This window comes from Geotrypetes seraphini, chromosome 3 (genome assembly GCF_902459505.1).
Source record: "Geotrypetes seraphini chromosome 3, aGeoSer1.1, whole genome shotgun sequence".
Taxonomy (NCBI): Eukaryota; Metazoa; Chordata; class Amphibia; order Gymnophiona; family Dermophiidae; genus Geotrypetes; species Geotrypetes seraphini.
This window is the reverse complement of record NC_047086.1, coordinates 136,614,488-136,640,831: the sequence shown is the minus strand read 5'-3', so window position 1 is coordinate 136,640,831 and position 26,344 is coordinate 136,614,488. Positions and strand designations below refer to the sequence as shown.

General features: G+C 39.8%; 1 protein-coding gene across 9 annotated transcripts in view; it reads right to left on the bottom strand.

Moving 5' to 3' along the window:
• ASXL2 (ASXL transcriptional regulator 2) overlaps positions 1-26,344 on the bottom strand; it is a 212,289-nt gene that overhangs the window by 7,381 nt on the left and 178,564 nt on the right. For all 9 annotated transcript variants that reach the window (XM_033936461.1, XM_033936463.1, XM_033936465.1 and 6 more), the window contains 4 exons: positions 25,311-25,474; positions 14,305-14,401; positions 3,216-3,321; positions 900-1,584 (listed from right to left, as the gene is read on the bottom strand). In XM_033936461.1, coding sequence (XP_033792352.1) covers positions 900-1,584; positions 3,216-3,321; positions 14,305-14,401; positions 25,311-25,474 — 1,052 coding nt within the window. The remainder of the gene's footprint in view (positions 1-899; positions 1,585-3,215; positions 3,322-14,304; positions 14,402-25,310; positions 25,475-26,344) is intronic.

Genomic DNA, 26,344 nt, shown 5'->3' with positions numbered 1-26,344 from the left:
TGCATCATATCCATGTTTTATGGAAGGCGAGGTGGTCCCTGATACCAATGGAGTTGTTTTCTCATTGCCCCATGGTTGTGCCAGTGCCATGGGGTATGCGAGATTTTCTCAAGTTTGCTCTCTTTTTGGGTGTCACATCTATTTTGCTTTGTTGGTTAGCCCCAATGGCTCCTTCTGTCACCCAATGGAGAGCGTTACTCATCCATTACTTGCAGTTGGAACATCTGGGGGTTCTAGATATTGATTCTCCTAAAGGAAGGTGACTGCAGGCCACATGGGAGCCCTTTTGGAATTCTTTGACTCCTGTAGCTCGAAGCAGATTGTTAAATTTGTTGTGTCACTGTCTGTTTTATCTTTAGAAAACTGCTGCTTATGGGTGGGAGGGGGGTGGGAGGGGGGAAAACATGAAAAATGTATTGTTCACCTGATTTGGTTTGCTTTGTTTATGGCAATTTTCTGACTTTTCTTGACTGCTATTACCTGTACTATTCTGCCAAGTTTAATAAATGTTTGTTTGATTTTTTAAAAAGGGTGTTTGTCTCCGGTGTTTGAAATCTTTTCCCTTGATATTTACCCTCAAAATGGCTGGTGCATACCAAGACTCTAGTGAACATATTTAATTTTACATAAATATAAGATGATGACAGCTGAAAAATCCAAAAGAGCTTACCTAACAGTCTTTGTGTTCTCAAGGTCTGTCCTCTGGTTGAAATGCTTAAATTCTGTAATTTTATATATTGTACAATAAATACTCAATTAAAAAAAAATGTGATCTGAAAAACTATGAGGCTTAGTTGGCACATATTCTTTGTGGTTGCTAAATTTAAAGAGAAATTAACACTTTAAAATTAACTACTGGTACACTTGGTACTGATACACAGCCCAATTTTCTTCTTTACCTTAACCTTGTAGTCTGATTCTTGTTCTGTTGCTTCATGAAAGGACTTTGGTAAGCTCCGAAATATCTGCTGATTGGTGACACGTAGCTTTTTCTCTGGACTAGAAGAAGTCCCATCTTGGTCTTCCGATTTTCTTTTGAGTTCCTTAGAACTGAAGTTAGATGCACTGGCCTCCTTTTCATCATTCTCTTGGTTGCCCTTTTGACTGCTGGTCACAGAGGCTGTTTTAACAATTTCTGGGCTCTTTGGTTTGCATGTGGCTAGAGCAAGGTCATTCTTCTGCTCCATCCTCTCATACTCCTGGGGTGTACTGCTAGGTTTCCCTTCTTCTTCTTTTTGGTAAGATGAATCCTCATTTTTCTCTTGAATGGATTTCTTGATGTCCTTTGGTGAGTCAGAGAGCTCCAGTGTGTCCGTCTCAAAGGGCTTTAGGGAGCTATTAGAATCTGATACTTCTGTTTTTACATCTTTGTTTTCTGTCTGTTTTACTTTCTTCACTGCTGCTTGCTCCTTATTTTCCTTTATTTTTTCTGAAGGTTTTGTCTCTTCTCTGAAGAGAAATACTTTTGGTTTTGGTATGGATGCCAGTTGTTCAGCTAGGGTCCTCTGGATTTCTGTGTCTAGTGGTAGACAGCTAGTGGTCTCTGCAGTCAATTTGGCCGACTCCTCAAGACTCAATTCAGAACTGAGAAAAGAACAGGAAATAAAATGTTACATGTTTCAAAATTCACATCTTTCAGAGATTAAGTACAGTATTTTTTGCTCTATAAGACACACCTAACCATCAGACGTACCTACGTGTAGAGGAGGAAAAACCAAGAAAAAAAAATTCTTAATCAAATGGTGTACCCTATCCCACTGCCCTTCCCTGTACTCTATCCCATCTCTGGTGGTCTAGTGGTAGGCAGCCCCCCCCCACCGGTATCTTGTTAAAATTCTGGTGGTCCAGCGCTGTATCGGCAGGAGCTTTCTGCACTCCTGCCCCTCCCTCACTAGATGGCTGCCTCTTCATCTCTTGTGGCAGAATGGCGCACAAGGCAGGCACGAGCCTTTCACGCTCCTGCTTGGTCCTGCGCCACTCCCTGAATGGCTGCCATCAGTTCTTGTGAGTCCCACGAGAACTGACGGTAGCCATTCAGGGAGCAGCGTGGGACCAGGCAGGAGTGTGAAAAGCTCGTGCCTGCCTTATGCGCCGCACTGCTGCAAAAGATGAGGGATGGGCAGAAGCGTGGAAAGCTCCTTCCGATACAGCGCTGGACCACCAGAATTTAAAAAAGGTACCGGGGGGTGTGCGTTTAAAAATATTGTTATATTCGCTCCATAAAACACACCTACATTTCCACCCACTTTTTTGGGGGAAAAAAGTACATCTTATGGAGTGAAAAATATGGTATATCATATGGAAATTATGTATTTCTCTATTATATAATCACATGTGGTACTTATGCTATGTATCTATATACTACAGGGAAGTAAAAAAGAGTTCTCTATTTGCTGGATTGTCCCACTCGATTAATTTTATAATTATTTACAATTGCCTACACTAGATTTTTATGTTTATTAATTGTCTTTCCTTCATCAATCATATTGTATAATGCAGAAAATATACCTGAATTTTAGTTTAGTGTGTTGACTAAAGTACAATATAACTGCAGACTAAGGTCATCATTTTAGAAACATCTACACATGGAAATAACATTTACACATGTAGATTAGCTATATATGTAAATGGTACTTTCAAAAAGTTGCTATTTGCAAATATAGATATACAGGACGCAGAGAAGGGCATTTAAAATCACCCCATCCATCTCACAGCCATGCTCTTATGCTGATTATAGCTAAGTAAACCTATTTTAACTGATATTTATAAATTATCTAAGTAAAAAAGAATAAAAGGCTGTATAAAAAGAATATAAGAGCATAAAAGAATACAAAAACAATTAAAATATAAGGATCCAATGACGAGTGGAGGTGTAAAGCCGCCTACTATGAATACAATTTGATTGGGGAGGTGGCCTCGCTGAGGATCGTATGTCTTTAGAATTTTTTCATGAATTAGGCTTATTTATAAGGATTACAACCCCTTATACTCTGGCGTTCATGATATAATATTGCCTTTTTCTTTAATAATTAAATAAGAGGGGTACTTTACATCTAAATTTCCAAAAATATCAGAGACACATCGTCCATGAGAATAACTAATGGGCAGACTGTATGGACTGTTCAGGTCTTTATTTGCCGTCTTTTACTATGTTACTATGTTAAAAGCAACTCTGCCAATTAATATGAATGTTTTCATATCTGGAAACTACTTACTTTTGCCCATAATAACTCTCATAAAACTGCTCCTTCCATGGATCCACCTTTTTCTCCTTCTCAGTTTCCTGACGTATTCTCAGTTGCATTTCTGGTGTGAATTCACCTGCAAAGGCCACAGTGAAAGAAGCAAAAGGAAAGGGAAATTAAGCTATAACAATACAAAAACTAAGGATAAAGTCTGTCTGCCATTCAGAGACCTGAACAACTTAGATCTCTAGAAAACACCATGAACTTCATTTACCACATCTTCACTCCCACACTATGCCTCTGGAAAAACAGTAAAGCCCAAGAAACTCCATTGATGGCTCTTAGGGGTTCTATATGAGGAAATGAGATGTCCAGGTCAAGATGGTCACATTTCCACAAAATTTATAAAAGGCTCTGACTAGCATATAGCCTTTTACAAAATAAATCTAAGGATGTGCAGGATTGTGCGTGTATATATACATAAAGAATCCATTTTGCAAATCTATATATGCAATCAAGGCTTTACACAGGTCAAAAGGTTAAAAGAAAAAGTTTGCCTCTTTACAGATGACACAAAGATTTGTAATAGGTGAGGTTCCATTTGGAGTACTATGTTTAGTTTTGGAGGCCATATTTCTAAGGACATCAATAGACTTGAAGTGGTTCAGAGGAAAATGACAAAAATGATATGAGGTTGTATCAAAAGCATATGAGAAGAGACTTCAAGACATGGATATTCATACCCTAGAGCAGTGGTCTCAAACCCTTTGTAGGGCCACATTTTGGATTTGTAGGTACTTGGAGGGCCTCAGAAAAAATAGTTAATGTTTTATTAAAGAAATGACAATTTTGCATGAGGTAAAACTCTTTTATAGTTTATAAATCTTTCCTTTTGGCAAAGTCTTAATAATAATATTGTAATTTATAGCTAAAGAGACATATCAAGAAACTGTTTTATTTTACTTTTGTGATTATGATAAACATACCAAGGGCCTCAAAATAGTACCTGGTGTGCTGCATATGGACCCCGGGCCATGAGTTTGACACCACAGCAGGGGGATATGATGCAGACATTTAAATAATTAGAAAGTATTCATATGAAAACTAATCTTTTTCAGAGACAGGGAAGTGGTAGAATAGAGGCCATGAGTTGAGATTGCAGAATGGTAGACTTAGGAGCAACTTCAGGGAATACTTTTTCACAGAAAGGGTGAAGACAAAAATGGTGACAGAATTCAAGAATGTGTGGGATAAACACAGAAGATCCCTATCTCAAAAAAGGATGCAATCAAATAAAGCAAAATTAAATGACCTCATAGACGGAGTGAGCTCTGGTAGCAATTCCAGTACTTGAGAAGAAGGGTCCATGCTGGGCAGACTTCTACAGTCTGTGCCTCAAAATTGGCAGGGAGAGATAGAGATTAAGTACTATATGTGTACTGTATATTACATCACATTTAAAGCATATACTATGATTGCAGATGCTGCATATCTCTATGGGAAGGAAGGATACATAAGAGTTGCTATACTGAGACAGACCAAAGGTCCATCAAGCCCAGCAGTGGCCAATCCAGGTCAGAAGTAAAACACATTTTATCCTGCTTATCCTAGGAATAAGTAATGGATTTCCCCAAGTCCATCTTAATAATGGCTTATGGTCTTGTTTTAGGAAATTATTCAAACCTTTTTTTAAACCCTGTTAAGCTAACTGCCTTCACCACATTCTCTGGCAATGAATTCCAGAACTTAATTACATACTGAGTGAAGAAATATTTTCTCCAGTTTGTTTTAAATCTACTATTCAGCAGTTTCATTGCATACCCCTTAGTCCTAGTATTTTTGGAAAGCGTAAACACGCAATTCACATCTACTTGTTCCACTCTACTCAGCATTTTATAGACCTCTATCATATCTCACCTGAGTCATCTCTTCTCCAGGCTAAAGAGCCCTAGCCACTTTAGCCTTTCCTCATAGGGAAATCGTCCTATCCCTTTTATCATTTTTTACTGTACTTTTTCTAATTCCGCAATATCCTTTTTGAGATGAGGCAACCAGAATTGCACACAATATTTGAGGTGCTGATGCACCATGGAGCGATACAAGGGCATTATAACATTTTCGTCTTTGTTTTCCATTCCTTTCCTAATAATTCCTAACATTCTATTTGTTTTCTTAGCTGCTGCTGCTGCTGCAGCACACTTAACTAAGGGTTTCAATGTATCTTCACTGATTACACCTAGAACGTTTCCTGGGTGGTGACTTCTAACATGGAAACTGCATCACAAACTTATAGTTCGGGCTCCTCTTTCCCACAAGCATCACTTTGTACTTGCTCACATTAAATATCATCTACCATTTTGATGCCCAGTCTCCCAAGTTCCTCTTGCAATTTTTCACAATCCTCTTGCGATTTAACAACTTTGAACAACTTTGCGTTGTCAGCAAATTTACCCTTTTTAATGAAGCTGCTCTAAATCCCCTAAAAACCCTATGGGTTTCAGGACAGTTACCGCAGGGTGGCTTTGTAAAAAGGAGGGGGAGGGGTAATTATCTAACTATTAGGAAATTAATGATGCTAGTTAATGGTGGGGAAAGGGAACATATTCTCAGGGTTGAAAGCAACAGTATTGTGGTATTATTTTCAAAGATTGTATCATATGACTGTCCTGAGATTGGCATAGCAAGTTGCTGACTGCCCTGTTTATGATGCCAGTTTTTAAAATAGACTCTATTTGTAAGACTTTTAGAGAACTAAAAGGGTTAATGATTGTTTTGTAGATTGCTGGGATTGACCAGTTTTCTATTTCTTGTAAACCGCATCGATCTGTGAGGTTTTGCAGTCTAGAAATGCAATGTAATGTAATCTGCACAGAGTGCTAAATAAAAACTCTGGTCAACTTATTGGGCAGCTGGTTGGATCATACAGGTTTTTATCTATCACTCTTTACTATGTTACTATATTCTAAACATGACACATGCAATGCTCTTAGTGTGTAAATGCAAGGGAGGTGCTCTGTCCTCCTCAAATCTTTAGATTTATCATCAGCTTTCGACACTATCGATCACCATCTGCTCCTGAGCAGATTAGAATCCTTAGGAATCTCAGATGTTGTTCTCCAGTGGTTTCAATCATACTTCAACGAAAGATCATCTAAAGTAATATTTAATGACTCCTTGGCAAGTATAAATTCGACAAATTTTGGGATTCCGCAGGGATCAATTTTATCTCCACTACTGTTTAATGTATTTCTGGCACCACTATTAACTCTTAGTCAGTCAATTGGATTCATACCCTTTGCTTATGCAGATGACGTACAGCTTTTGTATCCTATAGATAGTAGTTCAGATGTAGAAATCACAGAAATAATGACACAAAAGGTTGGGGAACAAATACCTGCTTGGTTTTAACTAGATCGTCTTTCTAGTCTATTGTAACTTAGAATGAATCCATTAGAAAGCATCCTTAAATAGCCAACTCTTTAGGAGACTTTTAAACTTGCTCAGTAATTTTTCTTCTCTTATATTAAGTGGAAGTGAGTTCCAAATTTGAGGGGCTTTAACAGAAAAGATCATATCTCTCCTAGAATATATAATTTTTAATGAAGGAACTACTAGTAAAGATTTATCTTCAGATCTTAAAGATTTTATGGGGGCGTATGGTATTAGATATCTTTCTGAGAATTTAGGGGCTTTGTTTATAAGTATTTTATGTGTAAGTAATGCTATTTTGTAAGTGAATCTGTAGTTTACCGGTAACCAATGTTTTTCCTTTAGAAATGGTGTTACATGATCAAATTTTTTCTTTTTCATAATTATTTTTATTGCGGTATTTTGCAGAATTTGTATTCTGCGTATTTCTTTTAAGGTGAACCCTTTGTACAGGGCACTGCAATAATCAATTTTTGATATGACTAATGAGTGTATTAATATATTTAATGATTATTCATTAAGGAAAGCAGATAATGATCTGATCAGTCTTAACCTATAGAAGCAGGTTCTTACAAGTGAACTGATTTGCTCATGGTTACTAAGCTTTTGGTCTTATATGACCCCAAGAATCTTCACCTTAGTGACTGTTTTAAGGTTAGTTGTGTTCATAATTATGTTGGTTCCTAATTTCTGCCCCTTCCTACATGGAAAAAGCATAATTTCTGTTTTAGCTGTATTGAGCGACAGCTTGTTGTCATGTAACCGTCTAGCTATTTTTGAAAGTTTCTCATTCAGACCTTCCTTTTTTGTTTATTATTTTTTTTTTAGAATTGTATTTAAGTCAATTGTTGTCGGCCCCTATTTCCCTAAATGTATTACTGTAATTAGTATTAATTGTTATGTTTGTTTGTTTTTTATTTTAACCTAACTCTTAACTTATGTAAATCGCATTGAATTTGGAATATGCGAGTAAATCAAAGAATTTAAATAAACTTGAAATTTGAAATTCATAGGGGAGGAGTATGGGCTAGAATTCAGAAAGTTATTAAAATTATTGAAGACTAGATGTTCATACACAAATTAAAATTGAACATGGAGAAGACAAAATTCTTGTTTATTGATAATTCTTCTGATACCAAAATTATGAATATTACAGTAAATAAAATAGTTGCTCATTGTTCTCCTCTGTAAAAATTTTGGGGGTCTGCTTGTATGCCAATTTCCCTTTATTTCCACAAGTAAACTTTCTGACCCAGAAAACATTTGTTCTTATGTAAAAGCTTTGTTGCATCTGAAAATATTTTGATTTTAAGCAATTTCAGTTATTGGTGCAGGCATTACTGCTAACACAAAATACACTCCGAAAAAACTGCCACAACCTAAACTAGATACTACGAAAAGGCAGAATAGTCAACAGGTTCAAGAAAGGGGGCGCTCAGAGGCAATACTGTACAGTATTGGTGTACAGTATTGCCTCTGAGCACCCCCTTTCTTGAACCTGTTGACTATTCTGCCTTTTCGTAGTTTCTGGCATTACTGCTAAGTCAGCTAGACTAGTGTTTCTCAACTTGGTCCTGGAGTACCCCTTTCTTAGTCAGGTTTTCAGGATAACCACAATGAATATGCATGAAAGAAATTTGCATATAATGGAGGCAGTGTATGCAAATCAAGTTTATGCATATTCATTGTGGATATCCTGAAACATGACTGGCAAGGAGATACTCCAAGACCAAGTTGAGAAACACTGAACTAGACTATTGTTATGTCATCTGAGCTGTTTTACTCGATTGATTAAAGTGTTACAGACAATCGTCTGTAGTACCTGAAGATAGGAAGGTGGCCAATGTTACTCCGATTTTTAAAAGGTTTTCCAGGGGAGATCTGGGGAAATTACAAACCAGTAAGTCTGACCTTGGGCAAAATAGTGAAAACAATTATAAAAAAACTAGTCTTTAAGCCTGTTACATTAACGGGTGCTAGAATAGATGTGTCTGTCTGTGTTTCTTTATCTCTCTCTCCTTGGCCACTGTCTGTGTCCTTCTGTCTATTCCCCCCCCCCCCGAGCAAAGCTGTCTGCCCCCAGCACACACTTCCCCCCCAAGCAGCCCCCTTTCCCTCACCCTAACTGTCTCTCAATGGCCCTCTTCTGCCTTCCCCCAGAGCAAAGTTGTCTGTCCCCAGCTCACATCCCCCCAAAGCAGCCCCCTATCCCTCTCCCTATCTCTCCATGGCCCCTTCTGTCTTCCCCGCCAGAGCAAAGCTGTTTGCCCCAAGCACACCCCTCCCCCCAAAGCAGCCCCCTTTCCCTCTCCCTGTTTCTCCATGGCCCCTTCTGTCTTCTCCCCCCCTGAGCAAAGCTGTCTGTCCCCAGCACACCTCCCCCCCAAAGCAGCCCCCTTTCCCTATCCTTATCTCTCCATGGCCCCTTCTGTCTTCCCCCCCGAGCAAAACTGTCTGTCCCGAGCACACCTCCCCACCAAAGTAGCCCCCTTTCCCTCTCCCTATCTCTCCATGGCCCCTTCTGTCTCCCCCCAGCACAACCCTCCCCCCAAAGCAGCCCCCTTTCCCTTCCCCTCCTCTTCTTACTTTCCCTCCATCCTGGCGTCTTCTGGCCTGCTCCTCTTCAAAGCAGCCTGCGATCGTGGTGGCCGGCTTTAGCGAACCTCACAGGCCACTCTCCAACTCGGTAGCACGTTCCCTCTGACGCGATCCCGTGCGTCAGAGGGAACGTGCTACCAAGGTTGAAGAGCGGCCTGCGAGGTTCTCTAAAGCCGGCTACCATCGCAGGCTGCTCTTTAGAGGAGGATCAGCATCAGCGGCAGCGGCGAGTAAAGGCGGGAGGTGTGATCCCTGCCGAGGATGCGGGCAGGGAGAGAGCTTGCCTGGCTTCCATGGTGAGTGAGGGCGGGAGGAGGGGAGTGGCAAGAATGTTCCCTGCCGCTGGGTTGGAACACGGCCACGGATCACACACCACGGCGGCAGGGAACACGAAACCCTAAATGCGCATGCGCGCTTAGGGTTTTATTATATAGGATAAAATTGTGGAACATGTAGACAAACATGATTTCATGAGACAGTCAGCATGGGTTCAGCCAAGGGAGATCTTGCCTCACCAATTTGCTTGACTTCTTTGAGGGTGTGAATAAACATGTGGATAAAGGCGAGCCGCTTGACGTAGTGTATCTAGATTTTCAGAAGGCTTTTAACAAAGTTCCTCATGAGGGGCTCCTGAGAAAATTAAAGTCATGTTGTGGATTAATAACTAGTTATCGGACAGAAAACAGAGGGTAGGGTTAAATGGCCATTTTTCTCAATGGAGGAGGGTAAATAGTGGTGTGCCTCAGGGATCTGTACTGGGACCTGTGCTATTCAACTTATTTATAAATGATCTGGAAATTGGAACTATGAGTGATGTGATTAAATTTACAGATGACACTAAACTGTTCAAAGTTGTTAAAATGCATGCGGACTGAAAATTTGCAGGAAGATCTTATGAAATTGGAAGACTGGGGATCCACATGGCAGATGAAATTTAATGTGGACAAATGCAAAGTAATTTAAAACGGGATGGTAAACAAGATTAAGAATGTTATAATGCCTCTGTATCGCTCAATGGTACGACCTCACCTTGAGTACTGCGTTCAGTTCTGGTCTCCTTATCTCAAAAAAGATATAGCGGCACTAGAAAAGGTTCAAAGAAGAGCAACCAAGATGATAAAGGGAATAGAACTCCTCTCGTATGAGGAAAGACTAAAAAGGTTAGGGTTCTTCAGCTTGGAAAAGAGGCGGCTGAGGAGAGATATGATTGAAGTCTACAAAATCCTGAGTGGAGTAGAACAGGTATAAGTGGATTGATTTCACTGCACAACAAAGTTTTTGCTTCCTGAACACTGCTGGGTGTTTCTTATAGAATTTTGGGTGCTGATCATGAATATTACATCAAAAATTACCCATCACGTACCATTTCAGAGAAATCTTCAATTTTGTCGTGATTTTTTCTTATATTTGGATGCAAACAATTTTTTCTCCCATAAGTGTCTTATCAACAACGGTTTGTGCCGCCTGGGTATGTCCATGCATAAAATCTAGCCAGGTTGGAAGCTGTTTTATGGAAGATGACATCCTGGGCATGTCTGGGCAGGTCTGAACGAGCTTGCGCTGTCTCACCATGCTATAATGGTGGCTTCCATACACCGATCCTGCTCATTTGGTTAATATAGATAGTCCGTGTGTGTATATAGTATCAGTATAGTAAAGTATAGTAGTATAGTAGCTGTAGCAATATAACAGTAAGTAAGCTTGATGCTATAGACGTTTTGGTGTCGGGCAATATGTCTCGTCGGTGTCGTAACAGCCGCGACACATTCTGCTATATCTGTGGGGAATATACACTTACGCCTCAGAGACATTCGATGACTGCCCTTGTAAAGAAAGCCTATCATCTGTATTTTGGCTGCAAAATAGGTGATCAAGACAAGCAATGGGCGCCTCACATTTGCTGTGCGACATGTGCTGTTAGTCTGAGAGCCTGGCTCAGAGGTACTCGAAAGACGATGCCATTTGCTGTTCCGATGATATGGCGAGAACAGAAAGACCATGTGACGGACTGTTATTTCTGTTTGACTAATGTGTCTGGTTTCTCTGCCAAAAACAAGAAGTCAATTGAATATCCTAATCTGCCTTCAGCAATGAGACCCATGCCACATGATGACAGTCTTCCAGTTCCGAAACCACCAGAGGATTGGACCTTAGACGAACCAGATGAAGAAACTGCAGTGCAGGGTTCTAACAGTGACATTGACCCGGATTTTGAACCATCCTCATCAGGCGATCCACATCTGATAACACAGTCCGAATTGAACGATTTGGTCAGAGATTTGGGTCTGTCAAAAGCAAAAGCTGAGCTGCTAGGTTCGAGACTGCAGGAATGGTGTTTGCTATCACCAGGTACGAAAATTTCTGTGTTTCGAGACCGGCATCATGATATAACCAAATTTTTTGCACAAGTCGACACTCTCTGTTTCTGTTGTGACATTGAAGGATTGTTCTCGGTCTTTGGTTGTGATCACAACCCGGAAGAGTGGCGTCTTTTCATTGATTCGTCAATGTTAAGCCTGAAAGCTGTTCTGTTGCACAATGGCAACGTTTATCCTTCAGTACCTGTTGGCTATGCAGCACATATGAAAGAAACATATGAGAATATGGAAATGTTACTAAAGTATGTCCAGTATACCAGGTATAACTGGAATATCTGTGGAGACCTCAAAGTCGTTGCTCTGTTACTAGGACTGCAGCTTGGCTATACAAAGTACTGCTGTTTCATCTGCGAATGGGACAGCCGAGACAGAGAGTCGCACTATTCTAGAAAGAACTGGCCACTCCGTAAAAAGTTAGTTCCAGGACAGAAAAATGTAGCACATGAATCGCTTGTTGACCCGACAAAGATATTTTTGCCTCCTCTTCACATTAAACTGGGACTCATGAAGAATTTTGTGAAAGCAATGAACAAGGAAGGGGAAGGTTTTCGTTATTTAAGACAGATGTTCCCAAGAATAACTGATGCCAAGATCAAAGAGGGTATTTTTGTTGGCCCCCAGATCAGACATGTTATGAGTGACAAGCGATTTGAAGATCTGTTAGTTGGGCCGGAAAAAATTGGCTGGAAAGCCTTGAAAGACGTTGTTGACAATTTTCTGGGCAATTACAGAGCCCCAAACTACATTCAGCTGGTAGACAAACTTCTCAAAGCATACAAGAGAATGAAGTGCAATATGTCACTCAAGATTCATTTCCTCCATTCACACTTGGACTTCTTCCCCGCAAATCTCGGTGCTGTGAGTGACGAGCACGGTGAAAGGTTTCATCAAGACATAGCTACGATGGAGAAACGATACCAGGGCAATTGGAATCCGTCAATGCTTGCCGACTATTGTTGGATGCTACAACGTGATGCACCAGACACTGAATATAAAAGAAACTCGGGAGCAAAACACTTTTAATTCTGTTTCATTTAGTCGCTTGTGCGAAACGTAAACTTGACTATATATTTTATTGTCAGTAAACATAAAAATGTCTATTTCTCATAGTTCTTACGTGATGCAGTAAAACCAAAACCATATTTGAGCATACCAAGTTGGTACCTGTCATAATCACCAAAAACTTTTCAGGAATCAAGACTTAACCAAAAAATTGTTGTGCAGTGTTTTTACTGCATTAAGATTTACAAAGATTAGGGGACACTGGTTGAAGTTACAGAGTAATACCTTTAAAACCAATAGGAGGAAATATTTTTTCACTCAGAGAATAGTTAAGCTCTGGAACGCACTGCCAGACAATATGGCAAGAGCAGTTAATGTAGCTGGTTTAAAAAAAGATTTGGACACGTTCCTAGAGGAAGAGTCCATAGTTTGCTGTTGAGACAGACAAGTGGGAAGCCATTGCTTGCCCTGGATCAGTGGCATGGAATGATGCTACTATTTGGGGTTTTTTACTTGTGATTTGGATTGGCCTCTATGGAGACGGAATACTGGGCTACATGGACCACTGGTCTGACCCAGTAAGGCTATTCTTACGTTCTTAATTCAAAATACTGCTTTGTGTCTCATCTTTTTCTCTAGGAAAATTCAACAGTATATCATCTTTTTACAACACCCCCCCCCCAAACTGGCTTTCTATTGCAGCAAGAATTTTATTTATATTTATTTATTTGCTATTTAAGGTACTAACATAAGAACATAAGAATTGCCGCTGCTGGTCCATCCTGCCCATTAGTCCGCTCACGCAGTGGCCCTCAGGTCAAAGACCAGTGCTCTAAATGAGTCCAGCCTCATCTGCGTACGTTCCAGTTTAGCAGGAACTTGTCCAACTTTGTTTTGAAAACCTGAAGTGTGTTTTCCCCTATAACAGATTCCGGAAGAGCGTTCCAGTTTTCCACCACTCTCTGGGTGAAGAAGAATTTCCTTATGTTTGTACGGAATCTATCCCCTTTCAACTTTAGAGAGTGCCTTCTCGTTCTCCCTACCTATAGTTTAGCATCCTCCTATCTGACAGAAATTTTATTTTTGCTGCACCTATCAGCTCTACTAGAAACAGGAAGCTGTTTGCTTTTCTTTCCCTAAGGAGTAAGAAAACAACTAAATAACTAGATAATCTTTTTTCTTTCCAGATCACTAAGCTGGGCAGTGATATTTCTAATATACTATTGACAACTCATAGCTATAAAGAATTTCAAAGCCGGATTAAAACATATATTTTTGGGAAGTTTCTAATAAGAGAAATCTAGGATGATATTTTGTTTTAGTTTAGATATGCGTTTTATTGTAATTTCACTGTTATCTGCATAAAACTGCAAGGTAAATGTAAAATACAAGATGGCTATGTTATATTATGTTACATTACATTAGTGATTTATATGTTATAGGGGTAAATTCAAGAAAGGCACTTAAAGTTAGGCACCTCGATAGAATTTGTGCTTAACAGTTTCTGTAACAGCAATTATTGCTCATTAACACCAATTAGTTCCTCATTATTTACACATGGATCTGACCTTATTTTATAAGGTGCTGATTTGTATGCTAAACGTAATTTTATGCATCCAGTTTTAAAGAAATTGGTGGGTAACCTCTGTGCAATAGGCAGAGATATGGAGGATGAATTTCTATTACAAGTATGAAGAGGAGATTCTACTTACCCTCTGACAGCCTCTCCTTCCAGCCCTGGGCTGCTGAGGTAAAGAACTCATTGTTAAGGGCTGAACCGCTTAACTTCATGGAACCATCTGCACCAGCCTGTGAGAACCAGAAAAAAAAAATTCATTAATAATAATAATAATTTATTTCTTATATACCGCTATACTTTGAAGTTCAAAGCGGTTTACAATAAAGATACATTTGACAGTACATGGGATAGAAACGGTTTACAATAAAGATACATTTAGTCAGTACATGGGATACAAGTGGGTTACAGTAAAGATATATTTTGTCAGTACATGGGATGCAAGTGGGTTACAATACAAGTGGTTTACTATCAAGGTGCATTTTGTCAGTGTACAGGTGGGTTACCATAAAGATACATTTAGTCAGTACATGGGTTACAATAAAGATATGTTTTGTCAATACATGAGATTCAAGGTGGAAAGTATAATTAGTTTCGGGCCTTGGAATTAGGGGGCGAGGTGGAAGGGTCATGGCGATGAAGAGTTGGGTATGTTAATGTTTGTTTGATTTTATTTGTTTTACTGAATTATGTATGTAACACTATGTAAACGGTTTAGGTTTAAACGGTATAAAAATTTGTTTAAATAAAATAATAACTGACGTGGAGGGGCATAATCGAGAGGAACGTCTAAGCCTGTTTTCGTCTAAGTCACAAGTCGTTCAAAGTAAAAAAAAGCTTAGGACACATTTTCGAAAAATACGTCCAAATTTTTTTTGTTTCAAAAATCGTCTAAGTATACATTCTGCCAATCTGATCGTCTAAGTTGCTAAATCATCCATCTTTATACCACATTTTCATCCAACTTTTTGTCTATGTCAAAAACGCCTAGAACAAGCCCTGTTGGATGTGGGAAGGGTCTGTAAAGTGATCGACTGAACACCCAGACATGGCACCTAAATAGTGGGGTACCTTACAGGGCACTGCTGTGAACCTCACAAAAAGGGTACCATGTCTTCATCTCACTACAGCTCCCTTATAGGTCATGGTGAGCCCCCCAAATCACCTCCAGAATACCCTAGATTCACTTATGTACCACCCCAATAGCCCTTATGGCTGCAGAAGCCACTTATATGCTAGTAGAAAAGGGTTTTGGGGGTGTATAGAGGAGTGCACATGTTTCAATATCAATGCAGTGATTACAGGGGCTTATGGGCATGGGTCCACCTCTCTATGGGTCCCTAACCCACCTCAAGACGGTTTAAGACGCCTCTGTGCAGCATGACTAGGCTTTCCTATGCCAGGCTGCCAGTTGATGATGTTCTGGAGGCACAATTTTCAAGTTGTGATTAATATTTTTATTGTGGGGGGTCGGTGATCACTGGGGTAGTGTGTGGGGGTCTGTATTATGTGTTTGCAGTGCTTATCTGGTCACTTTAGGTGGGTTTTTGTGACTTAGACTATGTTTTAAATGGTCTAAGTTACAACGTCCAAGTTATGTCGATCCTGTGCTGTATAACTTTCGGTTATACATGCAGTACGACTAAGTCTAAGCCTGCCCACGTCCCGCCTAAATCCCACCCTCGACACTCCTCCTGACACGCTCCGTTTAACTCTGGTCATTCAGTGGCACTATGAAGGCCTAGGTCATTTATAAATATGTCCAAAACCCAATTTGATTATCGGCACTTGGACGTTTTTGACTGATGATCGTCCAAGTGCTGACTTAGGTCAGTTTTTGGACGTTTTTCTCTTTCGATTATGAGCCCCATAGTTTTATGTAACATATTATTTTTGGTGTCAATTTTCAAACATCATTGCTAGGTGCAAAGACTGTACACAAAAATATGGTCCCTAATTTTGAAAGGGAAACTATAAGCTTACTTGTAGTTACCCTTTTAAAATTGCCCATGGCTATATAGGACGTAGACTTTGCATCAACTTTTACTATGGACAGAAATTTTGCTAGAAAACAATTTGTGTAGATTTTAAAATCTAATCTACGTATTTGTTTCCAACTCTGCCCTAAATATTTGCCTGGAAATGCCTCCCTTAATCTGTCTAAAAGTTTACACAAAGGAAAGATATGTTTTGGCAGACTGTGTGAAAAGTAGCCTAGTGGTTGAGACTCAGAGAAGCCAGGGCTTAAATCTCCTTGTCCCAGTGATGTCCCAAGTGACCCTGAACAAGCCACATCATCTTCTATTGCTTCAGGTACTTTACAAAGGGAATCATCTACAGTATCTGAAATGTAACTCGTGTTGAGTTTCGAAAAACAAATAAATCAAAACCAAACTATTTTCTGTGATTATAAGGTCATCTCTTCTAGAACATAGTAACATAGTAACATAGTAGATGACGGCAGATAAAGACCCGAATGGTCCATCCAGTCTGCCCAACCTGATTCAATTTAAATTATTATTTTATTTTTTTTTTCTTCTTAGCTATTTCTGGGCGAGAATCCAAAGCTTTACCCGGTACTGTGCTTGGGTTCCAACTGCCGAAATCTCTGTTAAGATGGGTCACAGTAGGCTCAGGAAGACTGCGACATGTAACACAGAAACATCCACCTTCACTAATATTACCTCTACAGAATTCCTTCGCTCCACTAGTGCACTGCGATACTCAGGAAAACAGAAGGGAGGTGGGACTGGAACCAATGAAAGAAACTCAAGAGAACAAGAGCACCCTAAGTACAAATAAAAAAGCCAAAAACAGAAAACTATTACTGTTGGGAGATTCCATCATAAGAGGCATTAACCTTGGAACACAGGGCGAGGAGTCCAAAATAGTGAAATGTCTTCCAGGATCCTCAGCTACCAGGAGTTCCAGGCAAATACTGACTATAATTAAGGAAGAAACTAAGGATTTTAACACTGATGTTGTTATCCATCTGGGAACAAATGACCTGGCCAACAACTCCACACTTGCAGCACAGAAAGCTTTTCGGGAGCTTGGTGAGGGCGTGAAACCTTTTGTAAAGACTTTAGCTTTTTCTGAAATACTGCCTGCATATGGAAAAGGAGAGCAAAGAATGAAAAACACAGAGGACTTTAATAGATGGCTCAGAGCCTGGTGTCATCAAGAAGGCTTCAGGTACATAGGAGGATGGGGAAATACATGGAAGGACAAGAAGCTATATTGCACTGATGGGCTACATATTACTACAGCAGGAAAAAGAAACCTTGCAGAGAAATTTAGACAATATTTTTCTAGGCATTTAAACTAGAAGGTGGGGGTGGTGTATGTAGAGACCACCCCCGGCAAAAGAAAAGATGTGATAGTAGTAAAGGCTGCAACAAAAGCAATATCAGCAACTCATTTCTTAGTATTGCAGCGGAAAGTGAAACGACACAAAAATCCATACGAAAAAGGAGATTATCGCTGAAAAATAGCTGGAAAGCGATGACCACAAATGCTCGCAGTCTAAGCAACAAAGTTCATGATCTGCAAGCCCTGATATTAGAGGCAGATCTAGATATTGCTGCTATCACAGAGACATGGTTCAGTGAATCACATGGATGGGATGCAAACATACCGGGATATAATCTTTTTAGGAAGGACAGAGATGGTCATAAAGGTGGAGGAGTAGCTCTCTATGTAAAGATCAATATCCAAGCGACCGAAATGCAAGGGACCTGGGGAGAGGAAGAAGCGATATGGATTGCTCTGAAAAGAGAAGATGGAACTTCTATCTACGTGGGTGTAGTCTACAGACCTCCGACTCAATCGCAGCAAATTGATAAGGATCTGATTGTGGATATCCAAAAGTTTGGAAGGAAAGAGGAGGTTCTGCTGTTGGGAGATTTCAACCTGCCGGATGCGGACTGGAATGTTCCGACTGCGGAATCGGAAAGAAGTAGGGAGATTGTGGATGCCTTTCAAGAGGCTCTGCTCAGACAAATGGTGACGGAACCCACAAGGGAAAAAGCGATATTGGATCTGGTCCTCACAAATGGAGAGAGTATCTCTAATGTTCGAGTGGGTGCTCACCTGGGTAGTAGCGATCATCAAACGGTTTGGTTTGATATAACGGCTAAAGTGGAGAGCGGCCGCACGATACTTAAAGTCCTAGATTTCAAACGTACGGACTTTAATGCAATGGGAAAGTACCTGAAGAAAGAGCTGTTAGGATGGGAGGACATAAGAGAAGTGGAAAGACAGTGGTCTAAGCTGAAAGGAGCGATAAAAATGGCTACGGACCTTTATGTGAAGAAAATCAATAAAAACAAGAGAAAAAGGAAGCCGATATGGTTCTCCAACCTAGTGGCTGAGAAAATAAAGGCGAAAGAGTTGGCGTTCATGAAATATAAAAAAACCCAAGAAGAGGAGAGCAGAAAGGACTACAGGGTGAAACTGAAAGAAGCCAAGAGAGAGATACGTTTAGCGAAGGCACAGGCGGAAGAACAAATGGCTAAAAATGTAAAAAAGGGAGATAAAAATTTTTTCAGATATATTAGTGAAAGGAGGAATATAAAAAATGGAATTGCTAGGCTAAAAGATGCTGGGAACAAATATGTGGAGAGTGATGAGGAGAAAGCAAATGTGCTAAACAAATACTTCTGTTCTGTGTTCACAGAAGAAAATCCTGGAGAAGGACCGAGATTGTCCGGCAAAGTTACACGAGAAAATGGAGTAGATTCTGCGCCGTTCACGGAGGAGGGTGTTTATGAGCAACTTGAAAAACTGAAGGTGGACAAAGCGATGGGACCAGACGGGATCCATCCCAGGATACTAAGGGAACTCAGAGAGGTTCTGGCGAGTCCTATTAAAGACTTGTTCAACAAATCTCTGGAGACGGGAGTGATTCCTGGGGATTGGAGGAGAGCGGATGTGGTCCCTATTCATAAAAGTGGTCACAGGGATGAAGCAGGAAACTACAGGCCGGTGAGCCTCACTTCAGTTGTTGGAAAAATAATGGAAGTGTTGCTGAAAGAAAGGATAGTGTATTTCCTTGAATCTAATGGGTTACAGGATCCGAGGCAACATGGCTTTACAAAAGGTAAATCGTGCCAAACGAACCTGATTGAATTTTTTGATTGGGTGACCAGAGAGCTGGATCAAGGACATATGCTAGATGTAATTTACTTGGATTTCAGCAAAGCCTTTGATACAGTTCCTCATAGGAGGCTGTTGAACAAACTTGAAGGGCTGAAGTTAGGACCCAAAGTGGTGAACTGGGTCAGAAACTGGCTATCGGACAGACGCCAGAGGGTGGTGGTTAATGGAAGTCGCTCGAAGGAAGGAAAGGTGACTAGTGGAGTCCCTCAGGGTTCGGTGCTGGGGCCAATCCTGTTCAATATGTATGTAAGTGACATTGCTGAAGGGCTAGAAGGAAAAGTGTGCCTTTTTGCAGATGATACCAAGATTTGTAACAGAGTAGACACCGAAGAGGGAGTGGAAAATATGAAAAAGGATCTGCAAAAGTTAGAGGAATGGTCTAATGCCTGGCAACTAAAATTCAATGCAAAGAAATGCAGAGTAATGCATTTGGGGATTAATAATAGGAAGGAACCGTATATGCTGGGAGGAGAGCAGCTGATATGCACGGACGGAGAGAGGGACCTTGGGGTGATAGTGTCCGAAGATCTAAAGGCGAAAAAACAGTGTGATAAGGCAGTGGCTGCTGCCAGAAGGATTCTGGGCTGTATAAAGAGAGGCGTAGTCAGTAGAAGGAAGAAGGTGTTGATGCCCCTGTACAGGTCATTGGTGAGGCCCCACTTGGAGTATTGTGTTCAGTTTTGGAGACCGTATCTGGCGAAAGACATAAGAAGACTTGAGGCGGTCCAGAGGAGGGCGACGAAAATGATAGGAGGCTTGCGCCAGAAGACGTATGAGGAGAGACTGGAAGACCTGAATATGTATACCCTAGAGGAAAGGAGAGACAGGGGAGATATGATTCAGACGTTCAAATACTTAAAGGGTATTAACGTAGAACAAAATCTTTTCCAGAGAAAGGAAAATGGTAAAACCAGAGGACATAATTTGAGGTTGAGGGGTGGTAGATTCAGGGGCAATGTTAGGAAATTCTACTTTACGGAGAGGGTGGTGGATGCCTGGAATGCGCTCCCGAGAGAGGTGGTGGAGAGTAAAACTGTGACTGAGTTCAAAGAAGCGTGGGATGAACACAGAAGATTTAGAATCAGAAAATAATATTAAATATTGAACTAGGCCAGTTACTGGGCAGACTTGCACGGTCTGTGTCTGTATATGGCCGTTTGGTGGAGGATGGGCTGGGGAGGGCTTCAATGGCTGGGAGGGTGTAGATGGGCTGGAGTAAGTCTTAACAGAGATTTTGGCAGTTGGAACTCAAGCACAGTACCGGGTAAAGCTTTGGATTCTCGCCCAGAAATAGCTAAGAAGAAAAAAAAAAAAAAAATTTAAATTGAATCAGGTTGGGCAGACTGGATGGACCATTCGGGTCTTTATCTGCCGTCATCTACTATGTTACTATGTTACTATGTTACTATGTTACTATGTTACTTACTCCAGCCCATCTACACCCTCCTAGCCATTGAAGTCCTCCCCTGCCCATCCTCCTCCAAACGGCCATGTACAGACACAGACCGTACAAGTCTGCCCAGTAACTGGCCTAGTTCAATCTTTAATATTATTTTCTGATTCTAAATCTGTGTTCATCCCACGCTTCTTTGAACTCAGTCACAGTTTTACTCTCCACTACCTCTCTCGGGAGCGCATTCCAGGCATCCACCACCCTCTCCGTAAAGTAGAATTTCCTAACATTGCCCCTGAATCTACCACCCCTCAACCTCAAATTATGTCCTCTGGTTTTACCATTTTCCTTTCTCTGGAAAAGATTTTGTTCTACGTTAATACCCTTTAAGTATTTGAACGTCTGAATCATATCTCCCCTGTCTCTCCTTTCCTCTAAGGTATACATATTCAGGGCTTCCAGTCTCTCCTCATACGTCTTCTGGCGCAAGCCTCCTATCATTTTCGTCGCCCTCCTGTAATGCTTCTGGCATTCTACTGCTGAAGTGGCAATTTGATAAACTGTGGAACTAATTTTACAAAATTTATGTTTATGTTTATTAAAAACTTTCTATACTGCATAACAGCCTAAAAAAGGATCCAAGTGGTGTACAATATATAATACATATTCATCAAGAAAGGAACTCAATTTAAAAATAGGATAGCAAAGAGTAAAAGCAAAAGTTAATTTATTTTTTCTTAAATACTAAGCAATCAACATCTCCATCCTAATAATTCTAATAACAATTCTAATAAAAATAGTCAAATCTCAATAAACCATAATTAATATATACATTTTGTGCCATTTACAGCATCAAAACCTACATACATGGAAGAAAGTTTCAGAAAAGCCACTGCTTACCACAGCATGCACAGTTTAGAAGGTAGTGTGTTTAGGGTATATTTTGTGGGGGACTTTAAAAGAATAAATGTATTTCCTATTTTACATAAGAAATACAAGTATAGTTTTCAAAAATTTTCAGCTGGCATTTACACCTGCATCTAGGCAGGTGCAGCTGTCAGTTAATTACTCTTAGGGCTTGGAGGATTGATTGGGGTGATTCTGCGTTTACATTTGTGGTGTCCAAAAGCATTTCAAACACCAAAACACTCTCAGGCTGATATTCAGCCCCAGGTGGGTGATGTTTTTTTAATCTTTGCCTTTCCGTTTTCTATCTTTACAATGTTTATTATCATGATCCAACCTATGTTTGGAACTTATGTCTCTTATCTTGTTTCCACATCTCTTTTAAATGCTTCCTGGCATGGGATAAATTAGACCTGAATATTCAATGCTGGACTTTATCCAGGGACAAGTACTGAATATCCTGTTTCTTTCCAATATCCATAGGTTATACAGGTATGGCCATTATTCGGTGCCATATATAGTTAAATTAAACTAAACCTTAAGTTTGTAAACCGCATCATCTCCATAAAGATAGAGCTCGACACGGTTTACAGGTAATTCAATAAATGACGGAATGACATGCTTTACGTTTTGGAGAAAAGCCAGGTTTTTAGATGCTTTCGGAATAATTGGAATGAGCCTAGGTTCCGCAGCGGGGCAGGGAGGTTATTCCAAAGTTAAGTGAATTTGAAGAAAAGGGATTTCCCTAATTTACCTTTTAATAAGGGGAAAGATAGTTTGAAACATGTGTGCGAAACTGGTAGTGTCAGGTCTTGAAGAATTCCAGGATAGTGGGATTAGGGAAGGAAGAATGCCATGTAGGATCTTGAGTATAACTGAATATAATTGATAACTGAGTATAATTAGTGCATGGATAACGTTTGGACTGCTCTGACACTAACTGGATAGTACTGCAGTAGTCTGTCTGAATATTGATATGGCGGTATATAAAAAATAAATTATTATTATTATTATTCAGTGGCACTATTTTGGAAAGTGCCATTGAATATTTGGATATGGCCTGATTAGCGGAATGTATTCAGATGGGAGCTTCACCTACATGGACAAATATTCCAGAATATTAACCCGCCTGAGTTTTGGAGCTTAATCAGCTCCCTTTAGACATGTAGTTTTGCAAAATCTATAACGTATGGGAAAATTTTATAAACAATTGATGAAATGTAGTAGGAGTATTCAATTATTAATCTTATAACAACTTATCTCAGATCTCCAAACTAAACTATAAACTATCAAATATAATAATAAAGTGTTTTAATGACACTCACATGAAAATGCACAAAAACCAGTTTTTCGGGCATGCTAGAAGCCAGCATTCTTAGCAAACTGTTCACAGAGAGCTGAGCATAGCAGAGGGGTACTCTAGGGGGTACTGCAATGAATGTCACATATCAAAGTCCTAGGTGCACATGTTGCTATAACCTGCTTATACTGTATGGTGAGCCCTCCAAAACCTACCCAAAACTTACTATACATATTTGTACACCACAATAATAGTCCTTATACCTGCAAGTGTCATCTTACTAGGTATAGTAGGTTTTAGGTGGGTTATTAAGAGATGGGTTTTCCTGTTGCATAGAGCACTCTGAACCCCTGTTCGTTTACAAAAATTGGATTGCTCTAGGTCTAATAGATGTTGGCATTGTAACCTTGATGCTGGAACTTTAGATCACTTGTTGTTTTATTGTCCATTTATTAAAAATTTTTGGATCTCTATTTGGGATCAAATAAATCATTTAATGGAAAATGATGTAGCATTATCATACGACACAATTTTATTTGGCATGCTGATGAGAGCTAAGCCTCAAATATCTGCTAATAATAATAATCTTTTGATGATATTGACAGGAGTTGCCATTCAACAAATAACGTATAACTGGAAAGATTATACAAGGTTGAATTATTGTTTCTGGTGGAATTCAGTATGTCATGTGTTTAAAATGGAAAGAGCGTTGGCAGTTCAAAAAGGTTACTATAATAAATTTAAGGATGTTTGGGGGCCATTTTTAAATTATTCTAATGAATAATTTACACTTTTCCCAATTTTAATTCTTACATGTGGATCGGGGGGGGTTGGATTTCTATTAATAATATATATGAATGATAAGATATTATATTCATGTGGTATATTTTTTGTTGTATATGGAAGTGGGAAGGGGTGGGGGATATATCTTTTTGTTGTATGATATGGTAGATTTTCAAGTGATATTATATTCTAATTGTTTGATATTTACTGTACACTTGTTGTGAATTATAAAATGAATAAAGAATTTTTTTTAAAAAAGGTTTTAGGTGGGTTATAGTGACATATACCTGGGACTTTTAAATATGACAATCACTGCAGCACCCCCTAAGAGTGCCCCTCTAATCTTCTCTGCTGGGTTCAGTTGTCTGTGTCTTGCAGTGGATTATTTTGCAGTTTGTGGCAGGAGGCATTGGACAATTTCCTACCGCAGACAGTGTGTGTGTGTTTGGGGGTGGCGGCGGGAGGGAGTGGGCATGAAAAAAAATTGTATATAATGGGGCAGTGTATGCAAATAAAGTTTATGCATATTTATAGTGGATATCCTGAAAACCTGACTGGCAAGGGGATACTCCAGACCGAGTTGAGAAATACTGGGTTAAACTGAAAAGCTGAACCAGGAATGCCTCCAGAGCTGTCTCCTTTCTGACTGTCTAAATTTATATACCCTGTGAATTTAGATGGACAAATTTAGTCACAGCTTTACTTAACTAACTTAGGAGCCCTTTTACTAAAGTTTAGTGCATGCTAACAGAATTAGCACACACTAAGGGCTGAATTCTGTAAACGGTGCCTACACTGGTGGCATCTACAAAAGTGGATGCCGGCCATGAGTCAATCACACTTTGGCGCCGTTAACAGAATCATGGCTAATGACACCTAAGAAAAAACTTAGACGCCTGCAATGTAGGCCAGCATTTTACAGGTCTAAATTACAGGCATCTAAGTTCTTTAGGCCCTCTTTTACTAAGCCACAGTAGAGGTTTCTACCACAGCCCAGGGTGCTAAGTGCTCCGAAGTTCACAGGAATTCTGAGTGTCGGAACAGCGTCGGAGCATTTAGTGTTCCAGGTTGTGGTAGAAACCTCTACCGTGGTTTAGTAAAAGAGGGACTTATAGAACTGCACTTAATGGTGCCTATGGCTCACTCTGCCCCTAACCAGACCTACTTAGGCATAAGGCACTGTTAGGCATCCTGCTGTAGACATGATTCCAGCACCTACACTACAGATACCTCCTGGAACCTGCTTTTCTTTTTTAATGAGTTTTTAATCGGTTCTAAACAATGTGGTCAATTACCATGCTGATTAAAGCCAAACAAAACAATTAAGTTAGGCAGAGGTAGGGTGCCTACCACTGCCTAACTTATGGTGCTGTTTATAGAATATAGTCCTAAATGCTTAGAAGTCCATTTTATGCCTATGGGCTGTTTTGTATTTAGCGTGTGTTAAGCCTTAGTAAAAAGGCCCATTAGAAAGTTAGCTGGTTAAACCTTTTGCGCACTGACCTGTTTTTAGCAAATGAATGACAAACATTTATACGTGATCAATTTTAAATGGGAATGTCTAGGGTTCTAGTGTTGGGAATGTATTCGGGTTACTCACCTGTCTGTCCACTTCTGGCAGAAGAAGGAGTAGACGTTGCTGACAGTCTCCAGGCAGAAGGGAAAACGTATGTTTGTTGATCAGTGCCCGTAGATTTGTATTCACTAGGATGGAATCCGGAGTTTCCACATCGATCTCGGCACATTTAGTTTTTTTGAGTTGTTCTATAAATAATCATTAAGGGTATTTTGGATAAACATGCTTCAGTTCACCACCCGGTCTCTATCTACAACATCGCCAAAATCTATCCTTCCTTTCATGATTATACCACCAGAATTATTACCTGCTTTCACATAACTTCTTACCTAGATTACTAAAATCTGTTTCCAATGGGTCAGCTATTGAATGGCCTCTCTCCATTATAGCTTATGCAAAATTCACAGACATCATTATGAGTTTTATTTTGTTATTTATAACTTAGGCCTCCTTTTATGAAGCCGCGTTAAGATTTTTTATCACCGGATGCAGTAGTAGTAGCCCTGACGCTCATAGAATTCCCGAGTATTGAAGCTAATACTGTCACGGCCGGCGATAAAAAAGGCTAATGCGGCTTTGTAAAAGGGTTTTTAAAAAGAAATTTCTGATACTCTAGCAGGCAGAAGTCATATTTATATGTAATAAAAATAAAACAAAAAAATTAAAATTAGATCAGATAACAAAATCCACTGTAACAAACACTAAAAATCTCTAAATCATCCATCATTTACACCAAACATTACATTACATTATATTAGTGATTTCTATTCCGCCATTACCTTGCGGTTCAAGGCGAATTACATAAGAGTTGTCAGGAGGTTACAAGAATTGTAACATTACATAGGAATTGTCGTAGGAATTACATAAAAATTACATAAGGATTGTCGAGAACTAAAGGTGATACCTGTTGGGTAATTAGAAACATATTAGATTAGATATGGGTAGAGAGTGGGTAGGTGAAGTTTGGGAAGGAACTGGAAAGTTGGTCCTCAACCTGGCAGCTAGGCTTCAATGCTAAGAAATGTAAGGTCATGCACATCGGAAGCAGAAATCCATGC